Source organism: Schistocerca gregaria, chromosome 1, assembly GCF_023897955.1.
Source record: "Schistocerca gregaria isolate iqSchGreg1 chromosome 1, iqSchGreg1.2, whole genome shotgun sequence".
NCBI lineage: Eukaryota > Metazoa > Arthropoda > Insecta > Orthoptera > Acrididae > Schistocerca > Schistocerca gregaria.
Genome location: NC_064920.1, coordinates 1,149,607,803 through 1,149,631,119, shown reverse-complemented (window position 1 = coordinate 1,149,631,119; position 23,317 = coordinate 1,149,607,803). Strand labels below are relative to the sequence as shown.

The 23,317-nt window shown below is 43.4% G+C and overlaps 1 protein-coding gene across 1 annotated transcript; it reads left to right on the top strand.

Moving 5' to 3' along the window:
- Positions 1-22,375: 22,375 nt before the first annotated feature.
- On the top strand, positions 22,376-22,849 carry LOC126293633 (uncharacterized). The gene has a single exon (XM_049986945.1). It carries the CDS (start codon positions 22,376-22,378, stop codon positions 22,847-22,849), a length of 474 nt encoding a protein of 157 aa, XP_049842902.1.
- The last annotated feature ends 468 nt before the right edge of the window (positions 22,850-23,317 follow it).

The following is a 23,317-nucleotide window of genomic DNA, read 5'->3' as shown; positions in this document are numbered from 1 at the left end:
TGTGTGGATGATGCTTTTCCGAAAGTCAGATGGTATGTCGCCAGACTCATATATTCTACACACCAACGTGAATAGTCGTTTTGTTGCCACTTCCCCTAATGATTTTAGAAATTCTGATGGAATGTTATGAATCCCTTCTGCCGTATTTGATCGTAAGTCCTCCAAAGCTCTTTTACATTCCGATTCTAACACTGGATCCCCTATCTCTTCTAAATCGACTCCTGTTTCTTCTTCTATCACATCAGACAACTCTTCACCCTCATAGAGGCTTTCAATCTATTCCTTCCAACTATCTGCTCTCTCTTCTGCATTTAACAATGGAATTCCCGTTGCACTCTTAATGTTACCACCGTTGCTTTTAATGTCACCAAAGGTTGTTTTGACTTTCCTGTATGCTGAGTCGGTCCTTCCGTCAATCATATCTTTTTCGATGTCTTCACATTTTTCCTGCAGCCATTTCGTCTTAGCTTCCCTGCACTTCCTATTTATTTCATTCCTCAGTGACTTGTATTTCTGTATTCCTGATTTTCCCGGAACATGTTCATACTTCCTCCTTTCATCAATCAACCGAAATAATTCTTCTGTTACCCATGGTTTCTTTGCAGCTACCTTCTTTGTACCTATGTTTTCCTTCCCAACTTCTGTGATGGCCCTTTTTAGAGATGTCTATTCCTCTTCAACTGTGCTGCCTACTGCGCTATTCCTTATTGCTGTATCTATAGCGTTAGAGAAATTCAAACGTATCTCGTCATTCCTTAGAACTTTCGTATCCCACTTCTTAGCGTATTGATTCTTCCTGACTAATGTCTTTAGCTTCAGCCTGCTCTTCATCACTACTATATTGTGATCTGAGTCCTGGGTACGCCTTACAATGCAGTATCTGATTTCGGAATCTCTGTCTGACCATGATGTAATCTAATTGAAATCTTCCCGTATCTCCCGGCCTTTTCCAAGTATACCTCCTCCTCTTGTGATTCTTGAACAGGGTATTAGCTATTACTAGCTGAAACTTGTTACAGAACTCAATTAGTCTTTCTCCTCTTTCATTCCTTGTCCCAAGCCCATATTCTCCTGTAACCTTTTCTTCTACTCCTTCCCCTACAACTGCATTCCAGTCGTCCATGACTATTAGATTTTCGTCCCCCTTTACATACTGCATTACCGTTTCCATATCCTCATACACTTTCTCTGTCTGTTCATCTTCAGCTTGCGACGTCGCCATGTATACCTGAACTATCGTTGTCGGTGTTCGTCTGCTGTCGATTCTGATTAGAAAAACCCGGTCACTGAACTGTTCACAGTAACACACCCTCTGCCCTACCTTCCTATTCATAACGAATCTTACACCTGTTATACCATTTTCTGCTGCTGTTGATGTTACCCGATACTCATCTTACCAGAAATCCTTGTCTTCCTTCCACTGACCCCCTAGATTGAATCTTTTCATTTCCCATTTAGGAGTTTCTAGTTTCCCTACCACGTTCAAGCTTCTGACATTCCACGCTCCGACTCGTAGAACATTATCCTTTCGCTTATTATTCAATCTTTTTCTGCTGGTAACCTCCCCCTTGCCAGTCCCCTCCCGGAGATCCGAATGGGAGACTATTCCGGATTCTTTTCCAAATGGAGAGATCATCATGACACTTCTTTAACTACAGGCCACATGTCCTGTGGATACACGTTACGTGTCTTTAATGCAGTGGTTTCCATTGCCTTCTGCATCCTCATGTTGTTGATCATTGCTGATTCTTCCTCCTTTAGGGGGAATTCCCTACCCTTAGGACAAGAGAGTGCCCCTCTGTCCGCTCCTCCGCCATCTTGGACAAGGTCGTTGGCAGAATGAGGCCGGAAGTCTTCGGCCGCCAATGCTGATTATTTATCAAAATTTAGGCAGTGGCGGGGATCGAACCCGGGACCAAAGACGTTTTGATTATGAATCAAAGACGCTACCCCTTTTTCTTTTTTTTTAAATCTCATTTTGTTCGCATGTGTTCGTTGCATCTGCTCGGGGCGGACGTCGTAAGACATCCATTTATGTTCGTTGTTGATCGATTCACTCAGTTTTTTTTATTACTGAGGGCGCGTAACCCTCTGGCCGAACACGCTGAGCTACTGTGCCGGCTGAGCCCCTAGACCACGGGAACATTTACTAGGCTTACACACTACTTAATCTGACTAATTTAGGCTATGGACAACACACACACACCCATGCCGGAGGGAGGACTCGAACTTCCGTTGGAGGTAGCCAAGCGAAACGTGGCAAGGCGCCCTACACCGCATGGCTACCCCGCTCGGCTACAATGTACACAGCCTGTGCTGGAACATTGATGGTCTTAGCACTGTGTCCCTTTCGCCGGATGGTCGAATCATGCAGCATCTAGATTTGTGGGCCACTCGAATATGACATTGGCCCAATATTGGGCTGCATAGGAACGAGAGGACAGACATACATTGAGGTGGTGTAGTGGAGGAACTCGACGTGGCAGCGGCTCAACAAGGTGTTAATAGTCGCCTGGAGAGATGGTAAACCATGCTGTCTCTATAGCCATCCGCAATGGCGAAGGTGTTGTCGGTGCACGATTTTGTGCACGGACTGACCTCTCGATTATGTCCCACAATGTTCGATGGAATTTATACCGGGCAATCTGATTGGCCAAATCATTGTCTCGAACTGTATGGAATGTGCTTTAAACCAACCACAACCAATCGTGGCCCTATGATATGGTGCCTTGTCATCCATAAAAATTCCATCGTCTGGAAACATGAACTCTACAAATGCCTGCAAATGCTCTCCAAGAAGCCAAACATAACCATCTCCAGTCAATAATCGATGGACCAGATGGCCCAGTCCAACACATGTGAGCACAACACCCACCACTATGGTGCCATCACGAGCTTGCACACTGCGTTGTTGACAGCCTAGGTCCTTGGCTCCGTGGGTCTGAGACACACTCGTACCCTACCATCCGTTCTTACAAACTAAATTGGGGCTCATCTGACTAGGCCACCATTTCCTAATCGTCTAGGGTCCAACTGATATGGTTATGCGCCCAGAAAAGATGCTGTAGACGATGTGCTGTTAGCAAGGTCACTCGCGTCGGTCGTGTGAAGCCCTAGTTCGTTGACGTCAAATTACGACGCACTGCTATAAAGGATATATCCGTCGTGTTTCCATACTGATTACTCTAGCTATTTCATGCAGTGTTGCTTGTCTGTTACCAAAGAAAACTCTATATAGCCGCCAGTGCTCTCGGTCGTTAAGTGATGGCTGCCTTGTCCATAGTGAGATATAGTGCCTGAAATTAGGTATTCTTGACACACTCTCGACACTGTGGATCTCGACACTGGATCCCCCAACGATTTCCGACATGGATTATCCCATGCGTCTAGCCCCAACTAAAGCGTTCAGAGGCTGTTAATTTCCATTGTGTGGCCATAATCCCGTCGGAAACCTTTTCACATGACTCACCTTAGCACAAATGACAGCTCCGCCAATGCGGTGCCCTATACGTTGTGTACCCAACATTACACCGTCTTTGTATGTGCATATCACTATCCCATTGCTTTTGTCACGTCAGTGTATTAGTGTTCAAGGTTCTAGTTGATCACGCCTGACCACCAGATAGGAGGCTCACCACTTCGCCTCTGCGCCTGCCATCCCAGAACAAGTAATGTACTTCCGGCCACTTTCTGTGTCTACCTGTGTCATAGGTGAGAGGCTAGCAGCATCGAGAAAAGGGAATTACCGTCCCATACATAGGCTGTCGTGAACACCGCAACACAAACTGCTCAGTTCAAAGTTTTTGCCGTTACTGAGAAGCAAAGGCTTTTGATCAATGACGTCGCATTGTGCTGAGAGATAAGTCGTTGTTCTCCACTACTCTTGTGACCATCGTCAGCGATCATGGCGGCGACATTGGCAAATATCACATTCTCATAATGAACCATGAACCATGGACCATGATGTTGGTGGGGAGGCTTGCGTGTCTCTGTGATACAGATGCAGGTGCAACCACAACAGAGGGATATCTGTTGAGAGGTCAGAAAAACGTGTTGTTCCTGAAGAGGGGCAGCAGCCTTTTCAGTAGTTGCAAGGGCAACAGTCTGGATGATTGACTGATCTTGCCTTGTAACAATAACCAAAAGGGCCTTGCTGTGCTGGTACTGCGAACGGCTAAAAGCAAGGGGAAACTACGACCGTAATTTTTTCCGAGGGCATGCAGCTTTACTGTATGATTAAATGATGATGGTGTCCTCTTGGGTAAAATATTCCGGAGGTAAAATAGTCCCCCATTCGGATCCCCGGACGGGGACTATTCGAGAGGATGTCGTTATCAGGAGAAAGAAAACTGGTGTTTTACGGATCGGAGCGTGGAATGTCAGATCACTTAATCGGGCAGGTAGGTTAGAAAATTTAAAAAGGGAAATGGATAGGTTAAAGTTCGATATAGTGGGAATTAGTGAAGTTCGGTGGCAGGATTAACAAGACTTTTGGTAAGGTGATTACAGGGTAATAAACACAAAATCAAATAGGGGTAATGCAGGAGTAGGTTTAATAATGAATAGGAAAATAGGACTGCGGGTAAGCTACTACAAACAGCATAATGAACGCATTATTGTGGCCAAGATAGATACGAAGCCCATGCCTACTACAGTAGTAGTATATGCCAACTAGCTCTGCAGATGATGAAGAAATTGATGAAATGTATGATGAGATAAAAGAAATTATTCAGGTAGTGAAGGGAGACGAAAATTTAATAGTCATGGTTGACTGGAATTCGTCAGTAGGAAAAGGGAGAGAAGGAAACATAGTAGGTGATTATGGATTGGGGCTAAGAAATGAAAGAGGAAGCCCTCTGGTAGAAATATGCACAGAGCAGAACTTAATCATTGCTAACACTTGGTTCAAGAATCATAAAAGAAGGTTGTATACATGGAAGAATCCTGGAGGTACTAAAAGGTATCAAATAGATTATATAATGGTAAGGCAAAGATTTAGGAATCAGGTTTTAAATTGTAGGACATTTCCAGGGGCAGATGTGGACTCTGACCACAATCTATTGGTTATGACCTGTAGGTTAAAACTGAAGAAACTGCAAAAAGGTGGGAATTTACGGAGATGGGACCTGGATAAACTAAAAAAACCAGAGGTTGTATAGAGTTTCAGGGAGAGCATAAGGGAATAATTGACAGGAATGTGGGAAAGAAATACAGTAGAAGAAAAATGAGAAAAATGGGTAGCTTTGAGGGATGAAGTACTGAAGGCAGCAGAGGATCAAGTAGGTAAAAAGACCAAGGCTAGTAGAAATCCGTGGGTAACAGAAGAAATATTGAATTTAATTGATGAAAGGAGAAAATATAAAAATGCAATAAATGAAGCAGGCAAAAAGGAATACAAACGTCTCAAAAATGAGATCGATTGGGAGTGCAAAATGGCTAAGCAGGAATGGCTAGAGGACAAATGTAAGGGTGTAGAGGGTTATCTCACTAGGGGTAAGATAGATACTGCCTACAGGAAAATTAAAGAGCCCTTTGGGGATAAGAGAACCACTTATATGAACATCAAGAGCTCAGATGGAAACCCAGTTCTAAGCAAAGAAGGGAAAGCAGAAAGGTGGAAGGAGTATATTGAGGGTCTGTACAAGAGCGATGTACATGAGAACAATATTATGGAAATGGAAGAGGATGTAGATGAAGATTAAATGGGAGATACGATACTGCGTGTAGAGTTTGACAGAGCATTGAACTACCTGAGTCGAAACAGGACCCCGGAGTAGACAACATTCCATTGGAACTATTGACTGCCTTGGGAGAGCCAGTCCTGACAAAACTCTACCATCTTGTGAGCAAGATGTATGAAACAGGCGAAATTCCCTCAGACTTCAAGAAGAATATAATAATTCCAATCCCAAAGAAAGCAGGTGTTGACAGATGTGAAATTTACCGAACTATCAGTTTAATAAGCCACAGCTGCAAAATACTAACACGAATTCTTTACAGACGAATGGAAAAACTAGTAGAAGGCGACTTCGGGGAAGATCAGTTTGGATTCCGTAGATATACTGGAACACGTGATGCAATACTGACCTTACGACTTATCTTAGAAGAAAGATTAAGGAAAGGCTAACCTACGTTTCTAGCATTTGTAGACGTAGAAAAAGCTTTTGACAATGTTGAGAGGAATACTCTCTTTCACATTCTAAAGGTGGCAGGGGTAAAATACAGGGAGCGAACGGCTATTTATAATTTGTACAGAAACCAGATGGCAGTTATAAGAGTCGAGGGACATGAAAGGGATGTAGTGGTTGGGAAGGGAGTGAGACAGGGTTGTAGCCTCTCACTGATGTTATTCAATCTGTATATTGAGCAAGCAGTAAAGAAAACAAACAAAAGAAAAATTCGGGGTAGGTATTAAAATTCATCGAGAAGAAATAAAAACTTTGAGGTTCGCCGATGACATTGTAATTCTGTCAGAGACAGCAATGGACTTGGAAGAGCAGTTCAATGGGATTGACAGTGTCTTGAGAGGAGTATATAAGATGAACATCAACAAACGCAAAACGAGGATAATGGAATGTAGTCGAATTAAGTCGGGTGATGCTGAGGGAATTAGATTAGGAAATGACACACTTAAAGTAGTAAAGGAAGTTTGCTATTTGGGGAGCAAAATAACTGATGATGGTCGAAGTAGAGAGGATATAAAATGTAGACTGGCAATGGCAAGGAAAGCGTTTCTGAAGAAGAGAAATTTGTTAACATCGAGTATAGATTCAGGTATCAGGAAGTCGTTGGTGAAAGTATTTGTATGGAGTGTAGCCATGTATGGAAGTGAAACAAGGACGATAAATAGTTTGGGCAAGAAGAGAATAGAAGCTTTCGAAATGTGGCGCTACAGATGAATGCTGAAGATTAGATGGGTAGATCGCATAACTAATGGGGAAGTATTGAATAGGATTGGGGAGATGAGGAGTTTGTGGCACAACTTGACCAGAAGAAGGGATGGGTTGGTAGGACACATTCTGAGGCATCAAGGGATCACCAATTTAGTATTGGAGGGCAGCGTGGAGGGTAAAAATCGTAGAGGGAGACCAAGAGATGAATACACCAAGGTGTGGGTGTGCGAGTCTTGTCCTTAGCGTAACTTAGATTAAGTAGTGGGTAAGCCTAGGGATCGATTAACTTAGTAGTTTGGTCCCATAGAAACGTACCACAAATTTCCAAAATTTCCATGGAACGTGTGTACTGGTTATGTTGAGGTACTCTCGTGGCCAGCGAGGTCCTACCATACAACGCATGTTGGATTAACTCGTACATCGGCCATCTTGAAGCACAGAGGGATACCATGGTTCTATAATACCCTTCCCAACCGAAGCATGCATGCAGGCAAGAGTGGGTGCAAAGTGGACTTATGCAGCAAAGTTCTTCTTAAAATTGATTTGATTTTGTAATCACTGCAGTAACATCGCATTGTAACTGACCACATTTCTTTAATGCCATGGCGAGTTCATCGAAAACTTTACATTTAAAATACATTTGTACTAACTAGGTTCGAGTCCTCGCTAGGGCATGGGTGTATGGTATATCACTGACAACCTGCACTCTCCTGTGTTGCCTACTATGCAACAGTATCATGATGTCGTTTTGCCGCGGACGATGCTCATTCACACATATTGAGGTACTGCCCTGGTCAGCGAGATCTTGAGATTTGTCCCCCATAGAACGATCGTTGGTTCACCTCGAACCTCGGCCATATTGCAGCAGAGTAGGATACAATGTATTTATAACACCCACCCAAACCGAAGCAGGCTTTCATGCGAAACCGGATGCTACCTAATACTGGTAGTGAGCTCATACTGTCAAGGTGCTGATAAATTTAACTCTATTTTGTAATTACTGCAATAACATGGTATAGTAATTTCCACATTTCTTCAATTCCACGGAGACATTATCGAAAATTTCACATTTGTACTAACTAGGTCAAAATTTATATCGAGGTCAATGGAAATTTGTAAACATACATTTACAATTGTGTTGTTAACCACTCGTTAACGGTCCGATGTTTCCCGGGACGATTTTGCTTGTATTTTCGTATATTTTCATCTATGTCGAAAAAATGGCTCTGAGCACTATGCGACTTAACTTCTGAGGTCTTCAGTCGCCTAGAACTTTGAACTAATTAAACCTAAATAACCTAAAGACATCACACACATCCATGCCCGAGGCAGGAATCGAACCTGCGACAGTAGCGGTGGCTCGGCTCCAGACTGTAGCGCCTAGAACCGCACGGCCACTCCGGCCGTCTCATCTATGTCAGCTTTGGCTTCTAATTATGGTACTCCGTGTATACATGAGAGTCATTTTGATTATCATCTCGAAAATAATTTAATTAGATAATGTTTTGAGTATTTTGCAGATATAGTCACGAAAGAGTAGCACACCGGCAGAGGAGCCGAAACTACGTGACGCAATCCAACGTGCGGTAATTCGTCTGCTCTATTTTAAGAAGAACAGTGAATCACAATATAGTTCAGTTAGTGAAATAGTACGGAAATATGCCATTGTCATATGGCACAGTGGTTCGGTGGCACATAGGCTTTTTTGTGATCAGACGTGTAACACTACAATCAGTATTATTAATTCTGCATAATGTCAAGTGTATATTCTTTACTATGTAATATAATTGATCATCTGTAAGAAGTGGAAAGTTAGTGTGACATGTTTACTGTTTGCAAGTTAATTTCTTTATATTATTTGGAGGGAAGTGGTATTTAGTAATGTATATTTGTGTAGACTCCTTAATATGTTTAAATAATTTGATTTTTAATATATGTTTGCTGGCAACTACATAATATCTGGTTCATACTTACGGACTTTGTACTGTATAAAGAGAAACCCAAAGCAGTTCCCTTCTGCAACGGAAGTGAGTTGGAGCGCTAGGAAAAGGTGAGAGAGGACAGTAGTCGGTTGGTAGCAAGTAGCTGATGAGTAAACAACGTAAGTGCCCAGTGAGACTTACAGTATCGCAGCTGGGATGGAATTGCCTCAAATTTAATACGCGGCTGTAAAATGGTGCTCTCGATTTGGGAAAGACTCTAAAATGATATTAACAACGCCAAGAAGAGGTAGGCTAAATAGAGCTAATTACTGCCAATGGAAAGACCACCTAGCCGTCACATGCTCGTCTCCATGATTGTGCAACCACTTCGTCACACATACGAAAGGTCAGAACTGTATTACTGTACGAGCCAGTAATGTTGTGTTTGGTTCTGTGAAAATATAATCCTGATGTTTAAAATGTTTTCGAACAATGCGTCAATCCTAAGCACTTATCCAAGTAGGGCCCTCGTGTGTCCTTTGCATAAAAAGCATTTAAGCGTTAACAATTTTAGAATGCATTTCATAGGTGTGTGGCAAAGTTCTGCCAGTACTCTTAATGTGCAGGGTAAAATTTACTTGTTTTCAGTACATATAAAAGAAACTATTTATGTTTGAGTATTTTGAAACTTAACTAGAAAATGAACTTGAATGTTAATTTAGGAAAGCGTATTTCTTGTAAAACAAAAGTGTTCTAATGTTTGTCCATTTAAAGTTGTTTCGAAAAACTACTTGCTTCAAAAGTGATATTAAACGCTTTGTATTGAAGTCATTCTAAGTAAAAGTTTACTGGAGATTATCTCTAAATTTGTAGAGGTTTGGTCAGGGTAAAAAGTGTTAAAATAATACAGAATTAATGGTTTCAAATGAAAGAGTAGTCCGCTTCCACTTTAATGCCACATAATTTTGAGAGTGTGTATAGTTTTGTTGTTACAATGAAAGGGATAGTTTGTGGGACCACATTTCATTTCCCTCACATTAAAAGGATAAATCAGAATGGTAGGTTTGTGGTTAATGAATCTTGAAGTGATTACTGAGAAGCGAAAGTAGAAAGTTTGTATGCAGTGTCTTCTTATAGCTTTTGTATAGTAAATGTGTGTATTAATTGTACTTGAATATTATCATGTGCTATCCAGCCTTGGGTGCTTTGTGAAGAGCAAGTTTAGACTATGTTAATTAAAGGCAAAAGTAATGATTAATGCAAACAAGAGAAAGGGCTCATTTTCAAATCTTGTGACTGCTTTACTGCTACATTTACGACTTACGCTATTCACTGTGTCATATGTCCATTTGGGTGTGTTCATTGCACTTCACAGAACAGTGTTTGATGAAAGTTCGTTTATAAATAAAGTTTTTACATTATTATGCCTAATTAAGATAGTGACTGTATAGCTAACTCTTTTAACAGTAATCATTTGGTACTACTCCTTGTAAAAGTATTTCTTTCTGCTGTCTACCTAAAGCTATTACTACGAAACTTAGGTTAGAGATCAATCTTTCCGTTAGATAAACGCAGTCAATATTCTAAACTCCTCTCAGACGGTAGCAATTAGTTCAAGTCTAGGCCATACTTGGCAACTTTTCTACCGCAGTAGTGTTATACGTTGTTGCCTTGTGACAGAAATAAACCTCGTCGTCACTTGGTAAACTGCATGCCGGTATAACAAGCGGAGCAGTAGTGTTATAGACAGACGAAGATGGAAGTGGCAGACGATCTCTCTGTGAAGAATTCGGAAACAGTATGATAAATGGGTAATTTGTTGCTCGATTATCGATGCATCACTATCGAAAACTTAACAATAGTCATGGATCAGATTTTAGCAACTAGTAAATGTGAACCTGTGAAAAAAAATATCTGCCACATTAGTTCCTCAGCTTCTCACATCCATTTAAATAAGCCGGCAAGTCGAGGCGGCAAGGCGTTCATATCCACTTATCCACCTAACTACTGTGACTTGCTAATGGATGTATCAGTAGTATCCACAGGAAATTATCTACATCTACATGGATACTCTGCAACTCACATTTAAGTGCATGGCTGAGGGTTCATCGAACGACCTACACAATTGTCTATTATTCCAATCTCGTATAGCTCTCGAAAAAAACGAGCACCTTTATCTTACATTACGAGCTCTTATTTCCCTTATTTTATCGCGGTGATGGTTTCTCCCTATGTAGGTCGCTGCCAACAAAATATTTTCCCATTCGGAGGAGAAAGTTGGTGATTGGAATTTCGTGAGAAGATTCAGTCGCAAAACGCCTTTCTTTTACTGGCGTTAAACACAAATCCTGTATTATTTCGGGGTCACTCTCTTTCAAATTTTGCGACAATACAAAACGTGCTGCCTTTCTCTGAACTTCTTCGATGTACTCCATCAGTCCTATTTGGTAAGGATCCAACATGGCTCAGCACTATTCCAAAAAAGGACGGACAAGCTTAGTATAGGCAGTCTCCTTCGTAGATCTTTTACACTTTCTAAGTGTGCTGCCAATAAAACGCAGTCTTTGGTTAGCCTTCCCCACAACATTTTCTATGTGTTCCTTCCAATGTAAGTTGTTCGTAATTGTAATTCCTAGGTATTTAGTGGAATTCACGGTCTTTATATTTGACTGTATTATCGTGTTACCGGATTCCTTTTAGCACTCATGCGGACGACCTCACAATTTTCGTTATTTACGGTCAACTGCCAATTTTTATACCATTCAGATACCTTTTCTAAATCGCTTTGCAGTTCATTTTCATCTTCTGATGACTTTATTAGTCGATAAACGACAGCGTCATTTGCAGACAACCTAAGACGGCTGCTTGGATTGTCTCCCAAATCGTTTGTGTAGATAAAACTATCCTGGGGAACGCCATAAATCACTTCTGTTTTACTCGATGACTTTCAGACAATTACTACGAACTTCCTAAATCTACTGACGACCAAACGGAAGTTCTTAGTAAGCCTTCGTATGAACTAGAATCTTTCTAATTTTATGTTAATGATCTGTTTCGAAATATGTACATAGGAGAAACTAATATATATTGCTTGACTCTTATAATACTGTACGATCTCGGAATTTTAGCACTAGACCACTATAAACGCCTCTGCCACAGGTATCGTAATTTGATGCGCGTGTCGGAGACTCTTTCAGGCTCACTAAATGAACCTGTGAGGAAACAAGCAGTTCTGATTCCGAATTGCACTTATAGTCCACATAGTAAAAAAACAAGACTGATGAGCAATACTTAACTATCGACGAGGGTTTTGTGACGTACCACCAAAGAAGACTGACTGCAGTTCTTCAGACTTCTTGTAATGGATATCATACTGGCATTTATCATTCCAAATTTACCCCATTTTCCTAGGAAAATTCTGTAGACGCCTAAAGTCGCGCACTGGCCGTCGTAGAGACGTATTTCATTAATAGAATAGGCAGAAATCCTAAACGGAACTTCCAAACTGCAACTCCCAAAGTACTGACGACAATGGACGTCTTTTATAGGTAAGCCAAATATATAATTTTCTATTCAATACACGAAAGTGTTGTTGTATACGCAGAGTCACGGTGTAGACCCAAAAATAATGTGACTTAGTATATCTGCTAACATTGTTTGAAGTTATGGTCTTCCTTCCTTCAAAGTGCACTATTTCGCTAGAATTTACGAACAGACGATGAGGTAAGTACACATTATGAATGAGTTAAGACAGTCACCTGTCTTGAGGCTTCATAAACAGTAGATTAGAGAGGGTAATTGGCTTGCGCTTGAGACATGGCTAGTAAGTGTTTAAAGTAGGCAGGATACTTTGGCTCTTGTATGAAATCGCCTGGGCGTTTCGTGACGGTAACAACCGAAGCTTATTATTTTTGCATGGTTACCGCTAATACGTTTACTTTTAAGAGGCGGTCTTTTTCAGGAGTAGCAGGAACTGCGCTCTCCCGCTGTAATTGCAGGTACCCCGCGGAAGTAAACGCCGCGCGGGAAAGTGTAATTACGAAAATGTGCTCCATGAAACGATTACGGCCTCAGGCTTAGCCTGCAGAGAGGACGGCCGCCGTGGCAGTTAGGCAGGTAATTCGCTTTAAGGGACGCTGCTGGTTCTTTACAGAGCTCCCACACACCATCCACGAGCCAGACGCACTTGCAGGATGATACTGAGTGCCCTAGCGCGCCTCTAGTACAAAGGTGAATCATTTCGATGCAGGGTGGAAATGGACGCACGGCTGTTACTGAAAATAGCCACAATCCACCTTGTAAACTGTGCTATGTCAGAATATAACTTGAAGGAGAGATAAATCGACAGCAACGACGTCAGTCAATGTGTCCAAATCATTAGAAAATATACATATACGACTATGCAGCATGGAAATAAGTGGAAAATGAACCTCCTCCATATTTTTGGTAGGTTATCTAGTGTAACGTACACATACACAAGGCGTGTGTGTGTGTGTGTGTGTGTGTGTGTGTGTGTGTGTGTGTGTGTGTGTGTGTGTGTGTGTGAGTGCGTGAGTGAGTGACTGAGTGAGTATGAAGAGTCACTAGACATATACTGTTTCTGCTACATAGGACTTGTCAACGAAGTGGTATCACTACAATAACAGCACTTGAGTGGCAGCCTATTCTCAGCTGGGTTATAAGTTGTGTGAAACAGTTGCTGTGTTAGAAGAGCCATGCTTGAGAGTATTGGCTGTTAGTAACATTACCGTATATTCAGCGGTGTGAAACTTCCCATTTGTATGTAAATAATGACAGTGCTGGGAAAACTCTTACGTTATTTGATTTTCAAACAGCTGAGCAAAACTGAACGTACTCTGACAGTTCTCTCTTTACTCATTCTGATCATCACTAAACTGACACACAGTATTTTTAGCGCAACGCAATCTGACTTTCAATAATCCCTACAAAAGAATGGCCCTGACTAATAATAATCTATATCTTTCATGAATCACTTACCTCACAAAAATCTTCGTTACTCGAACTACTGCAACACAGCGAGCACAAGTATTGCCAGCTAAATAAAAGATTCTAACTAGTGAAGGCACTAACTACTGGTAGGGGTTTTGGTAGACAACAAACAATATATATACCTTAATAGTGTTCAAAAGTCAAAAAGTCAGTATAAATTTGAAAATGTATAAATCATTTAATAATGTAGATAGAGAGTTACAAATTGACACACATGCTTGGAATGACAAGGGGTTTTATTAGAACCAAACAAACACAAAAGTTCAAATAATGTCAGCTAGATGGCGCTTCATCTGATCAGAATGGCAATAATTAGCATAACAAAGTAAGACAAAGCAAAGATGATGTTTTTTACAGGAAATGGTTAATATGTCCACCATCACTCCTCAGCAATAGCTGTTTTCGAGGAATAATGTTGTGAACAGCACTGTAAAGCATGTCCGGAGTTATGGAGAGGCATTGGCGTCGGATGTTGTCTTTCAGCATCCCTACAGATGTCAGTCGATCACGTTACACTTGCGACTACAGGTAACCCCAAAGCTAATAATCGCACGGACTGAGGTCTGGGGACCTGGCAGGCCAAGCATGACGAAAGTGGCGGCTGAGCACACGATTATCACCAAACGACGCGCGCAAGAGGTCTTTCACGCGTCTAGCAATATGGGGTGGAGCGCGCTCCTGCATAAACATCGTACGTTCCAGCAGGTGTTTATCAGCCAGGCTGGGGATGATGCGATTCTGTAACATATCGGCGTACCTATTACCTGTCACGGTAGCAGTTACAAAACGAGAATCACGCACTTTCTCGAAGAACAAAAGTTCCGATAACGGTAGATGTGGTAAATCCAATCCATACCGTGACTTTCTCGTCGTGTAATGGGGTTTACACGACAGTTCTAGGGTTTTCGGTAGCCCAAATTCTGCAGTTGTGGGCGTTGACAGACCATCGGAGCGTGAAATGAGCTTCGTCGGTCCACAAAACGTTACTGAACCAATCGTCATCTTTCGCCATCTTTTGAAAAGCCCACACCGCAAATGCCCTCCGCATCACAAAATCGCCAGGTAACAGTTCATGAGGCCGATGGATTTCGTACGGATAGCATCGGAGGGTACGCCTTAGTGTCAACCAAACAGCAGTGTATGGAATGCCCGTGCGACGTGCGACTGCACGAGCGCTGACTTCCCCGTGCATAGACGAACCCGCTACAGTCTCCATTTCGTCCTGAACTGTCTCAGCAGTATTACACCTTGTGCTCGGTGGGCCATTACGGGGTTTATCGTGTAACAACCCGTGGCTTCGAGCTTCGAAATTATTCTCGCCGCAGCTGCATTTGTCAACGGACCTTTACCCCTTCGAATCCCCTTCCTATGGCGGTAGGATCGTAGCGCTGAACTAGCACATTCCCCATTCTGATAATACAGCTTCACTAAAAGCGTCTGTTGAGGTAACGTCAACATGCTGCGACTGATGGCGCATCTGATTCTCTCTCTCATTACAGCTCCTTTTATACACGATTGTCATGAGCAGTCACTGACGTTTTGCTGTCCGGCGCCATCTGTCGGAAATTTAGTGGACTTAGTTTTTTTTGGTTCTAATAAAACCCCATGTCATTCCAAGCACGTGTGTCAATTTTTACCTCTCTATTTACATTATTCCGTGGTTTATCAAGTTTTCAAGTTTATACTGACTTTTTGGTCACCCGGTATATATATATACTGGGTGACCAAAACTAATATATATAAGTTCATTAGATCCACTCTTACAAATTTATCGAGCGAGGTGGGGCAGTGGTTAGCACACTGGACTCGCATTCGGAAGGACGACTGTTCAATTCCGTCTCCAGCCATCCTGATTTAGGTTTCCCGTGATTTTCCTAAACCGTTTCAGGCAAATGCCGGGATGGTTCCCTTCAAAAGGGAACGGCCTATTTCCTTCCTCATCCTTCCCTAACCCGAGCTTGCGCTCCGTCTCTAATGACCTCGTTGTGGACGGGACGTTAAAAAACACTAACCTAAGCTGACCTAACCTTACAAATTTCCTTTTACTGACGGAAACACGTCCAGATCGTCCACTCATAGTAATCTCTCAGTACTCTAGCACCGCTCTCCCCACATCCAATACTGCTGGCGACTCGCCACCACCTGCCCAACACTACCCGCTGTTCACATCCAACTACCCAGTACTACACTAGCGAATATTCCAACAATGTGTTCAAGCAACCATTTACTGCACCAGCGCAGTCGCCAATTTTCATACAGAGCGCTACGTGGCGTCGCCAACACAAAAACCTAAACAGTCTACTTATAGCTGTAACTGTTTTTACAGTACTCCCTGCAGAATCCAGCGGACCATGATCTATTTTGTAACACTCCAGCACAACTGGTCCCACTTATACTTTCGTCTCCGTGCCCCATCATACTGGTCACACTCAATTCTGTATGTATATATGTTACAGTCACAGTTATGTGATCACCGCCTATGTTCGACGTCAACATGCAATTACTGTTCAAAGATGGTAGGTGACAGCACATGTAGTACAGGGTATATAGCACAGTTTTCGAGGAGAGGCGGAAAATAGTACAGTTGTTGCACTGCTGCGACTGAGTGATTTAGCTCACATCCAAAAGAGCAAGGTCATTGGCTTTGAGGTCAAAGGCGGAAGGCCTTCCGTAATGGCTACGTTTGTAAATGTTTGCTTACCTCAGTGGTTAAAGATGCCGTGCATGGTAAATTGGGTCTGTCCAAAATGAGCGCTGAGACAACTGCTGTGAGCCAACGGACATAGACCACAGGGGCAAGTAACGGCTGCAGAGATGCGTACAGGCGAACAACTGTTGAGCAGGTGACCACCCAAATGAATCAAGGGGCTATCAACAGTGACTCCTCAACGACCGTTCAGCGAACGTTTCTACCTGCTGGCCTCCTTAGCAGGCGCCTAGCTTATGCACCTATGCCAGCTGCTGTTCATCGACAATGAACGCATAAGTTTGCATGATGATACGGAAACCCGAAGTCCAGTGAGTAAGGATAAATGGCCCATATAAAGAGAAGACAGAATGTGAGAACCGAGCGATCATGAGAGCGGCACTGAGAGCTCGGATTCAGCATTACATCGATCCTACGTGCGACTGGTGCTTCAGTGATCACGAGGACCCTTAATATTGGGGGCCGGGCTTAAGGCGCCCACCAACAGGTGGTGTCCGCCTTGAATATCAATGGCTATTGTAGAAATGTCTTCAAGACGAGTCCCACTTCGAACTGAGACCCTATGACAAGCGATGAACTCTCTGGAGACGTTTCGGTCAGCGGTCTGATACGAACATGAATGTCACCTGTCATGTGGCCTGGCAACCAGGAATGTGCCATTTTATTCATTAACAGGACCTCTCTGGTTGTCATTCGCGCACCCTTACAGCACAGCAGTACGTCAGCGGTATTCTAAGCCCAGTTTTGCTGTACACCAACAGGTGGTGTCCGCCTTGAATATCAATGGCTATTGTAGAAATGTCTTCAAGACGAGTCCCACTTCGAACTGAGACCCTATGCAAGCGTTGAACTGTCTGGAGACGTTTCGGTCAGCGGTCGGATACGAACATGAATGTCACCTGTCATGTGGCCTGGCAACCAGGAATGTGCCATTTTATTCATTAACAGGACCTCTCTGGTTGTCATTCGCGCACCCTTACAGCACAGCAGTACGTCAGCGGTATTCTAAGTCCAGTTTTGCTGCCTTTCATGGCAAGTCATCCTGTGCTTACTTTTCTGCAAGATAATGCCTGCTCCCACACGGCGAGAGTTTCTACTGCTTGTCTCCATGCTTGCCAAATGCTTACTTGGCCAGCAAGGTTACCGGATTACTCCCTAACTGAGAACTTTTGAAGCATCATGGACAGGGCTCGCCAACCAGTTTGGGATTTTAATATCTGATGAACCAATTGGGCAGAATTTGTGAAAGTATCTCTCAGGAGGACACCCAACAACTCTATCAGCCAATTCCAAGCCGAATAATAGCTTGCATAAGGGCCAGAGATGGACTAATGTGTTATTGACTTGCTCAGCTTGTGCAATTCCTTCCTCTGAATAAGTGAAATAATTTTTCTGAAATTGTAATAATTTGGCAACGTCCCCTTAGAACAATTATATATTACTGTGCTTAAAGTGACACACAATATTTTTAGAGCAGCCCAATCTGACTTTCAATAATCCCAAAAAATGACTGGCCCTGACTAACATTAACCTATACCTTTCACAAATCACTTACCTCACAGAAATTTCCGTTACTGAAACTACTGCAATACAGCGAGAGCCACTACTGCCAGCTAAATAAAAGATTCAAACTACTGAAGGCACTAACTACTAATAGGCATAGTTAGCAAATGGAAAATTTTGATAGAGAACAAACAATGTATTTACCTTAATAGTGTTCAAAAGTCATAATATATATAGCAGTTTATGACATCCAGTCTTACAAATTTCAAAACACCACCATTTCTCTCCCCACATCCACCACTACTGGCGGCTCACCTCCAACTGCACAAGGCTACGCGCTGTTAACAGCCAACAGCCCAACGCTACAATGGCGAGTATTACAACAATGCCATCCAGCCACAGAGTGCACACAGCACAGCCAGTGATTTTCATACAGAGCGCTACGTGGCGGCGGCGTTACCAATATAAGAAGCTAAACAGCCTACTTACAATTTGTTTATCTGTTCATGTACATCATATCTAAATTCTTTCATGGTGGGTTTTCTTTGTCTTAGAGTGTAATAATTGTGTTCCTGAAGGCTCCCATCGTTGCTGATCACCACCCAGTGCGGTCATTTTGGATGTTACCGTAGATGTCCTGGCGTGGCGCATGGCGATCTCGACTAGGACAGTTTGAGCAGTTTGTGACACACTTTGAGGGTAGCTTCGGTGTCGCCGGCGGTGCGTGCTGTGTTTTCTCTAGAGCAGGTAGTGGGTGATCTAAGCACTCCTCGTGCCAGCCGCCACCGACATCAATGAGCGGCAACGACCTCCAGCCTGATGCAGTCCCGTCTGTGTACTAAAATCAGTAAAGGGATTTTACATTAGTTGCATTTAAAAGTTATGCCTGATGAAGGGCGTTCTCCATTGTTGACACAATGTCGACGTCTTTCCCGGAAGATGTCTACAGTTCTTCGTGTCGTTTCCGTTGTAATGAGAGCAACGTCCACAGTGAAGCCTCTTTTCGTGATTGCAGGTTGTTGGGTGACTATTTTGGTGCTGGGTAACTTTTGTACACTTGAATTGTTAAGTGTCCACAAAGAAAAAGATCAGAAGGTGATAAATCGATTTCCTTGGGGACGAGGCGACTTCTCCGCGTGAAGCAGAAAGATGTTCATGAAACAACTCTCTCAAAATTTGTAGAGAGCGCTTAGAGGTATGAGCTGTTGGTCTGTATTGTTGGAACCATACTTCATCAAGATCCCCAAAATAATGGTTCAACTTCGGTCTCAAACATGTGATAGCAGCACTCCGAATTGTTGGTTACCGGTAAGCCGCCGTCTTAGAAAAAAATGCAGACCCCACACGCTACATTCAATAACGGCGCACGAAACCGTCACACGATGGCTGTGAAGTGATCTTTGGTGTAATCTCTGAGGGTTTCCTGCTGTCCAGTAACGGAAATTTTATTTAGTTACTGTACCTGGCAAATGTAAGAAATCAAAACAGCAGTAGGAGAAATGTTCTGAACAATTTCCTCAGACAGAGTTCTGCAAGTTCCGTAACGTCTCTCGTTTATTTCTTAGCTAGCCATTATTTTGCAGGGGTACTTGTGAAGATCTCTGTGCACATGGAGCTACCAGACATTCCCAGGCCCGCTGCATGCTTACGTGGTGAACAAGTACTCACAATTCCTCAATTTCTGGAGTTCTTGAAACCCGAGGTCGGCCAATAGATTTTCTTTTCAGTGCAGAACCTGACGCTGAAGTTTCATAGCCAAACTAGAATAGTTTTTCTACCTGGAACACAAGCATGTTGGCCAGGTTAGAACCGAATCGAAGTGCTCGCTGAGTAGTACTCACACAACCACACTACTGGCCATTAAAATTGCTACACCGCGAAGGTCATGTGCTGCAGACGCGAAATTTTACCGACAGGCAGAAGATGCTCTGATATGCAATTGATTAGCTTTTCAGAGCATTCACACAAAGTTGTCGCCGGTGGCGACACCTACAACGTGCTGACATGAGGAACGTTTCCAACTGTTTTCTCATACACAAACAGCAGTTGACCAGCGTTGCCTGTTGAAACGTTGTTGTGATGCCTCGTGTAAGGACAATAAACGTTTCCGACTTTGGTAAAGGTCGGATTGTAGCCTATCGCGATTGCGGTTTATCGTATCGTGACATTGCTGCTCGCGTTTGTCGAGACCTAATGACTGTTTGCAGAATATGGAATCGATGAGTTCAGGAGGATAATACGGAACGCCGTGCTGGATCCCAACGGTCTAGTATCACTAGCAGTAGAGGTTACAGGCATCTTATCTGCATGGCTGTAACGGATCGTGCAGCCACGTGTCGATCCCTGAATTAACAGACGGGGACATTGGCCAGACAAAACGATCTGCACGAAGAGTTCGACGACGTTTGCAGCAGCATGGACTATCAACTCGGAGACCATGGCTGCGGCTACCCTTGACGCTGCATCACAGACATGAGTGCCTGCAATGGTGTACTCAACGACGAACCTGGGTGCACGAATGGCAAAACGTAATTTTTTCGGATGAATCCAGGCTCTGTTTACAACATCATGATAGTCGCATCCGTGATTGGCGACATCGCGGTGAACGCAAATTGGAAGCGTGTATTCGTCATCACCATACTGGCGTATCACCCGGCGTGATGTACGGGGTGCCACTGGTTACACGACTCGGTCACCTTTTGTTCGCATTGTCGGCACTTTGAACAGTGGACGTTACATTTCAGACATGTTACGACTCGTGGCTCTACCCTTTATTCGATTCCTGCGAAACCCTACATTTCAGCAGGATAATGCACGACCGCATATTGCAGGTCCTGTACGGGCCTTTCTGGATACAGAAAATGTTCGACTGCTACCCTGGCCAACACATTCTCCAGATCGCTCACGAATTTAAAACGTCTGGTCAATGGTGGCCGAGCAACTGGCTCATCACAATACGGCAGTCACTACTGTTGATGAACATTGTTATAGTGTTGAAGGTGCATGGGCAGCTGTACCTGTACACGCCATCCAAGCTCTGTTTGATTCAATGCCCAGGCGTCTCAAGGCCGTTATTACTGCCAGAGGTGATTGTTCTTGGTACTGATTTCTTAGGGTCCATGCACTAAAATTGAGTGTAAATGTTATCACATGTCAGTTCTAGTATAAAACATTTGCCCAATGAATACCCGTTTGTCATCTACATTTCTTCTTGGTGTAGCAATTTTAATCGCGAGTAGTGTGTTAGTCCTGCAGAAAAAAGAATAGAACTTTTTTTGTAGGAAACAGAATGTAGCTGACTGTTGTACTGGCATACGTTTTCACTAGAAGCCGCAGTAAACGAATTATTCAAGCAAAACGTACGGATGTGACCTTCAAATGTATTGTTCTTGTATGATTCGTAAATTGTGGCCTCCAGCGTAAACAGTGCAAAGTTTAACAATATTAAATTTCCTACAAAAACGTCCAGTTCATTTTTTGTGTAGTAGTTTGCACTTGGCATGTGAGAGTGTATCAAAATCTCATGTGTGGTTTTTTGAATGTGTTGTGGGTTGCCATTTACCCATTGGCAGGGGCAGCTGCATCAACCTGTGTAGCTTGGAACCACAGGGACTATATTTTAAGGTTTTGATGTAATCAGTCGTAACATATTCTGTAGGTGAAACCTTTAGTTTCTAGACCTTAGTTTGTTAAGGTAATTTGCTTATTTCATTACCTCTAACAGCCCCTTTCGTTTGTATCAATCCTGTATTATTCTGCGACAGCTGAAAGTATCTGCCAGGCCGTTCGTTCTTTCTACTAGCCTCTGCGACTGATTCAAAAGTAATGTTGGGGATCATTACATAAATCATTAATATGTTAGTGGGGTTTGAAACTAGAAACCTTGGAGTCCTTCAGATCGCAGATCGTGCCTACTGTACTATTACGAATATACTCTTCCACATGAAATGCGTGATCCTCACCTAGATGAGCCACTGCGCCTGCTGAAAATGAACGCAAACCGCTATCGATCAATACGTCCTCCAGATTAGTAACCCACCAAAACTCAAGCAGCGGCCTTTCTAAGTACTGGAGGTCATTTTGCCGGGCCCTATAGAAACAGTTATGGTGACTGGACACAGTGTTCTGTTCGTTGTAATAGTGTATTTTGCATCATTAGGTGGCTATATATGCAGAAAAATAAAAGTTTCATGTGAACTAAGAATGAATGTAGTCTGTACTTAAATTGTAGGTAAGAGCATTGAACGATTTTTGGTCTGGTATTGTTAATTGTGGTGGCAAGTGATCCTACTGAGAGCGTTGCTGTGCACCTGCTGTTTAACCAGGTCAGTGCTGACTAAATGAAAAGGGCAGTGCTGTCTCTCCTTCCATACCTACGTCATCCGCACCATTTCCACAGTCCACCCCCGCGGCCAACAGCTAGCTCTTTCTCCCTTACTCCAGCCCTCCGTCTCTGGGCTGGGATACCCACAGAGCGAGAGGGGAACGGCGCGCCCGGCGGACGGCCTGCGATAAAGACGAGGAGCCTCCGGGCCGCTCTTTGCGCGGGCAGAACAAAGGCTGAGGAGGCGGCGTCGGCGGCGGTGGCACTCGAGGGCGGGCAGCGACGTGACCCGGAATGGCCGGCAGCGAGCAAGTGCCGTCCGGCCCAAATTAAATGCTTACCGCCGGCGACAGCGGCGAGGGGCGGCGAGAGCCGACGAGAGCCGACGAGAGCCGATAATTGCCGCTCCGATGCGGCGCAGATAGGGCACGTTCCCCGCCCGCCGCCGCCTTTGTCTTCTCCGCCACCCGGCGCGCCGCCGGTCACGTGATCGCCAGTTATTATTCCGCTCCCGCCGTTCTTTTCTTCCGATTTAATGAGGCATTACTGCACCGCGTACACCTTTTGGTACGGACGTCTTCGTTGCTGGAAATGCGACAAGAATTCCGCATTTCGTCGCTATGTTAGGGAATACCGAGCAATTACCTTGGTGTTCTCGGTCCAGCGTGTCCTGATCACCTCAAGACGTTCACCTTCGTGAGGTACAAAACAGAAAAATTGGTTCTACTTTCTGATATGCATCCTTAAGCAGATTTTGAAACATTTTCATTTTATATACGAACAAAGGATTCTCATTCTATTTTAGATACAGAACGTCCCAGTTTGACACATATGTACGACTTGCAGAAGAAGGAACAAGTAAGTGCCTTTGTGACAGCTGACAGCTGTCACAGAGCCTCTTACTTGTTACTGATATGAGTATTAGAAGTGATATCTTGTTCATATCCACTCATGGACG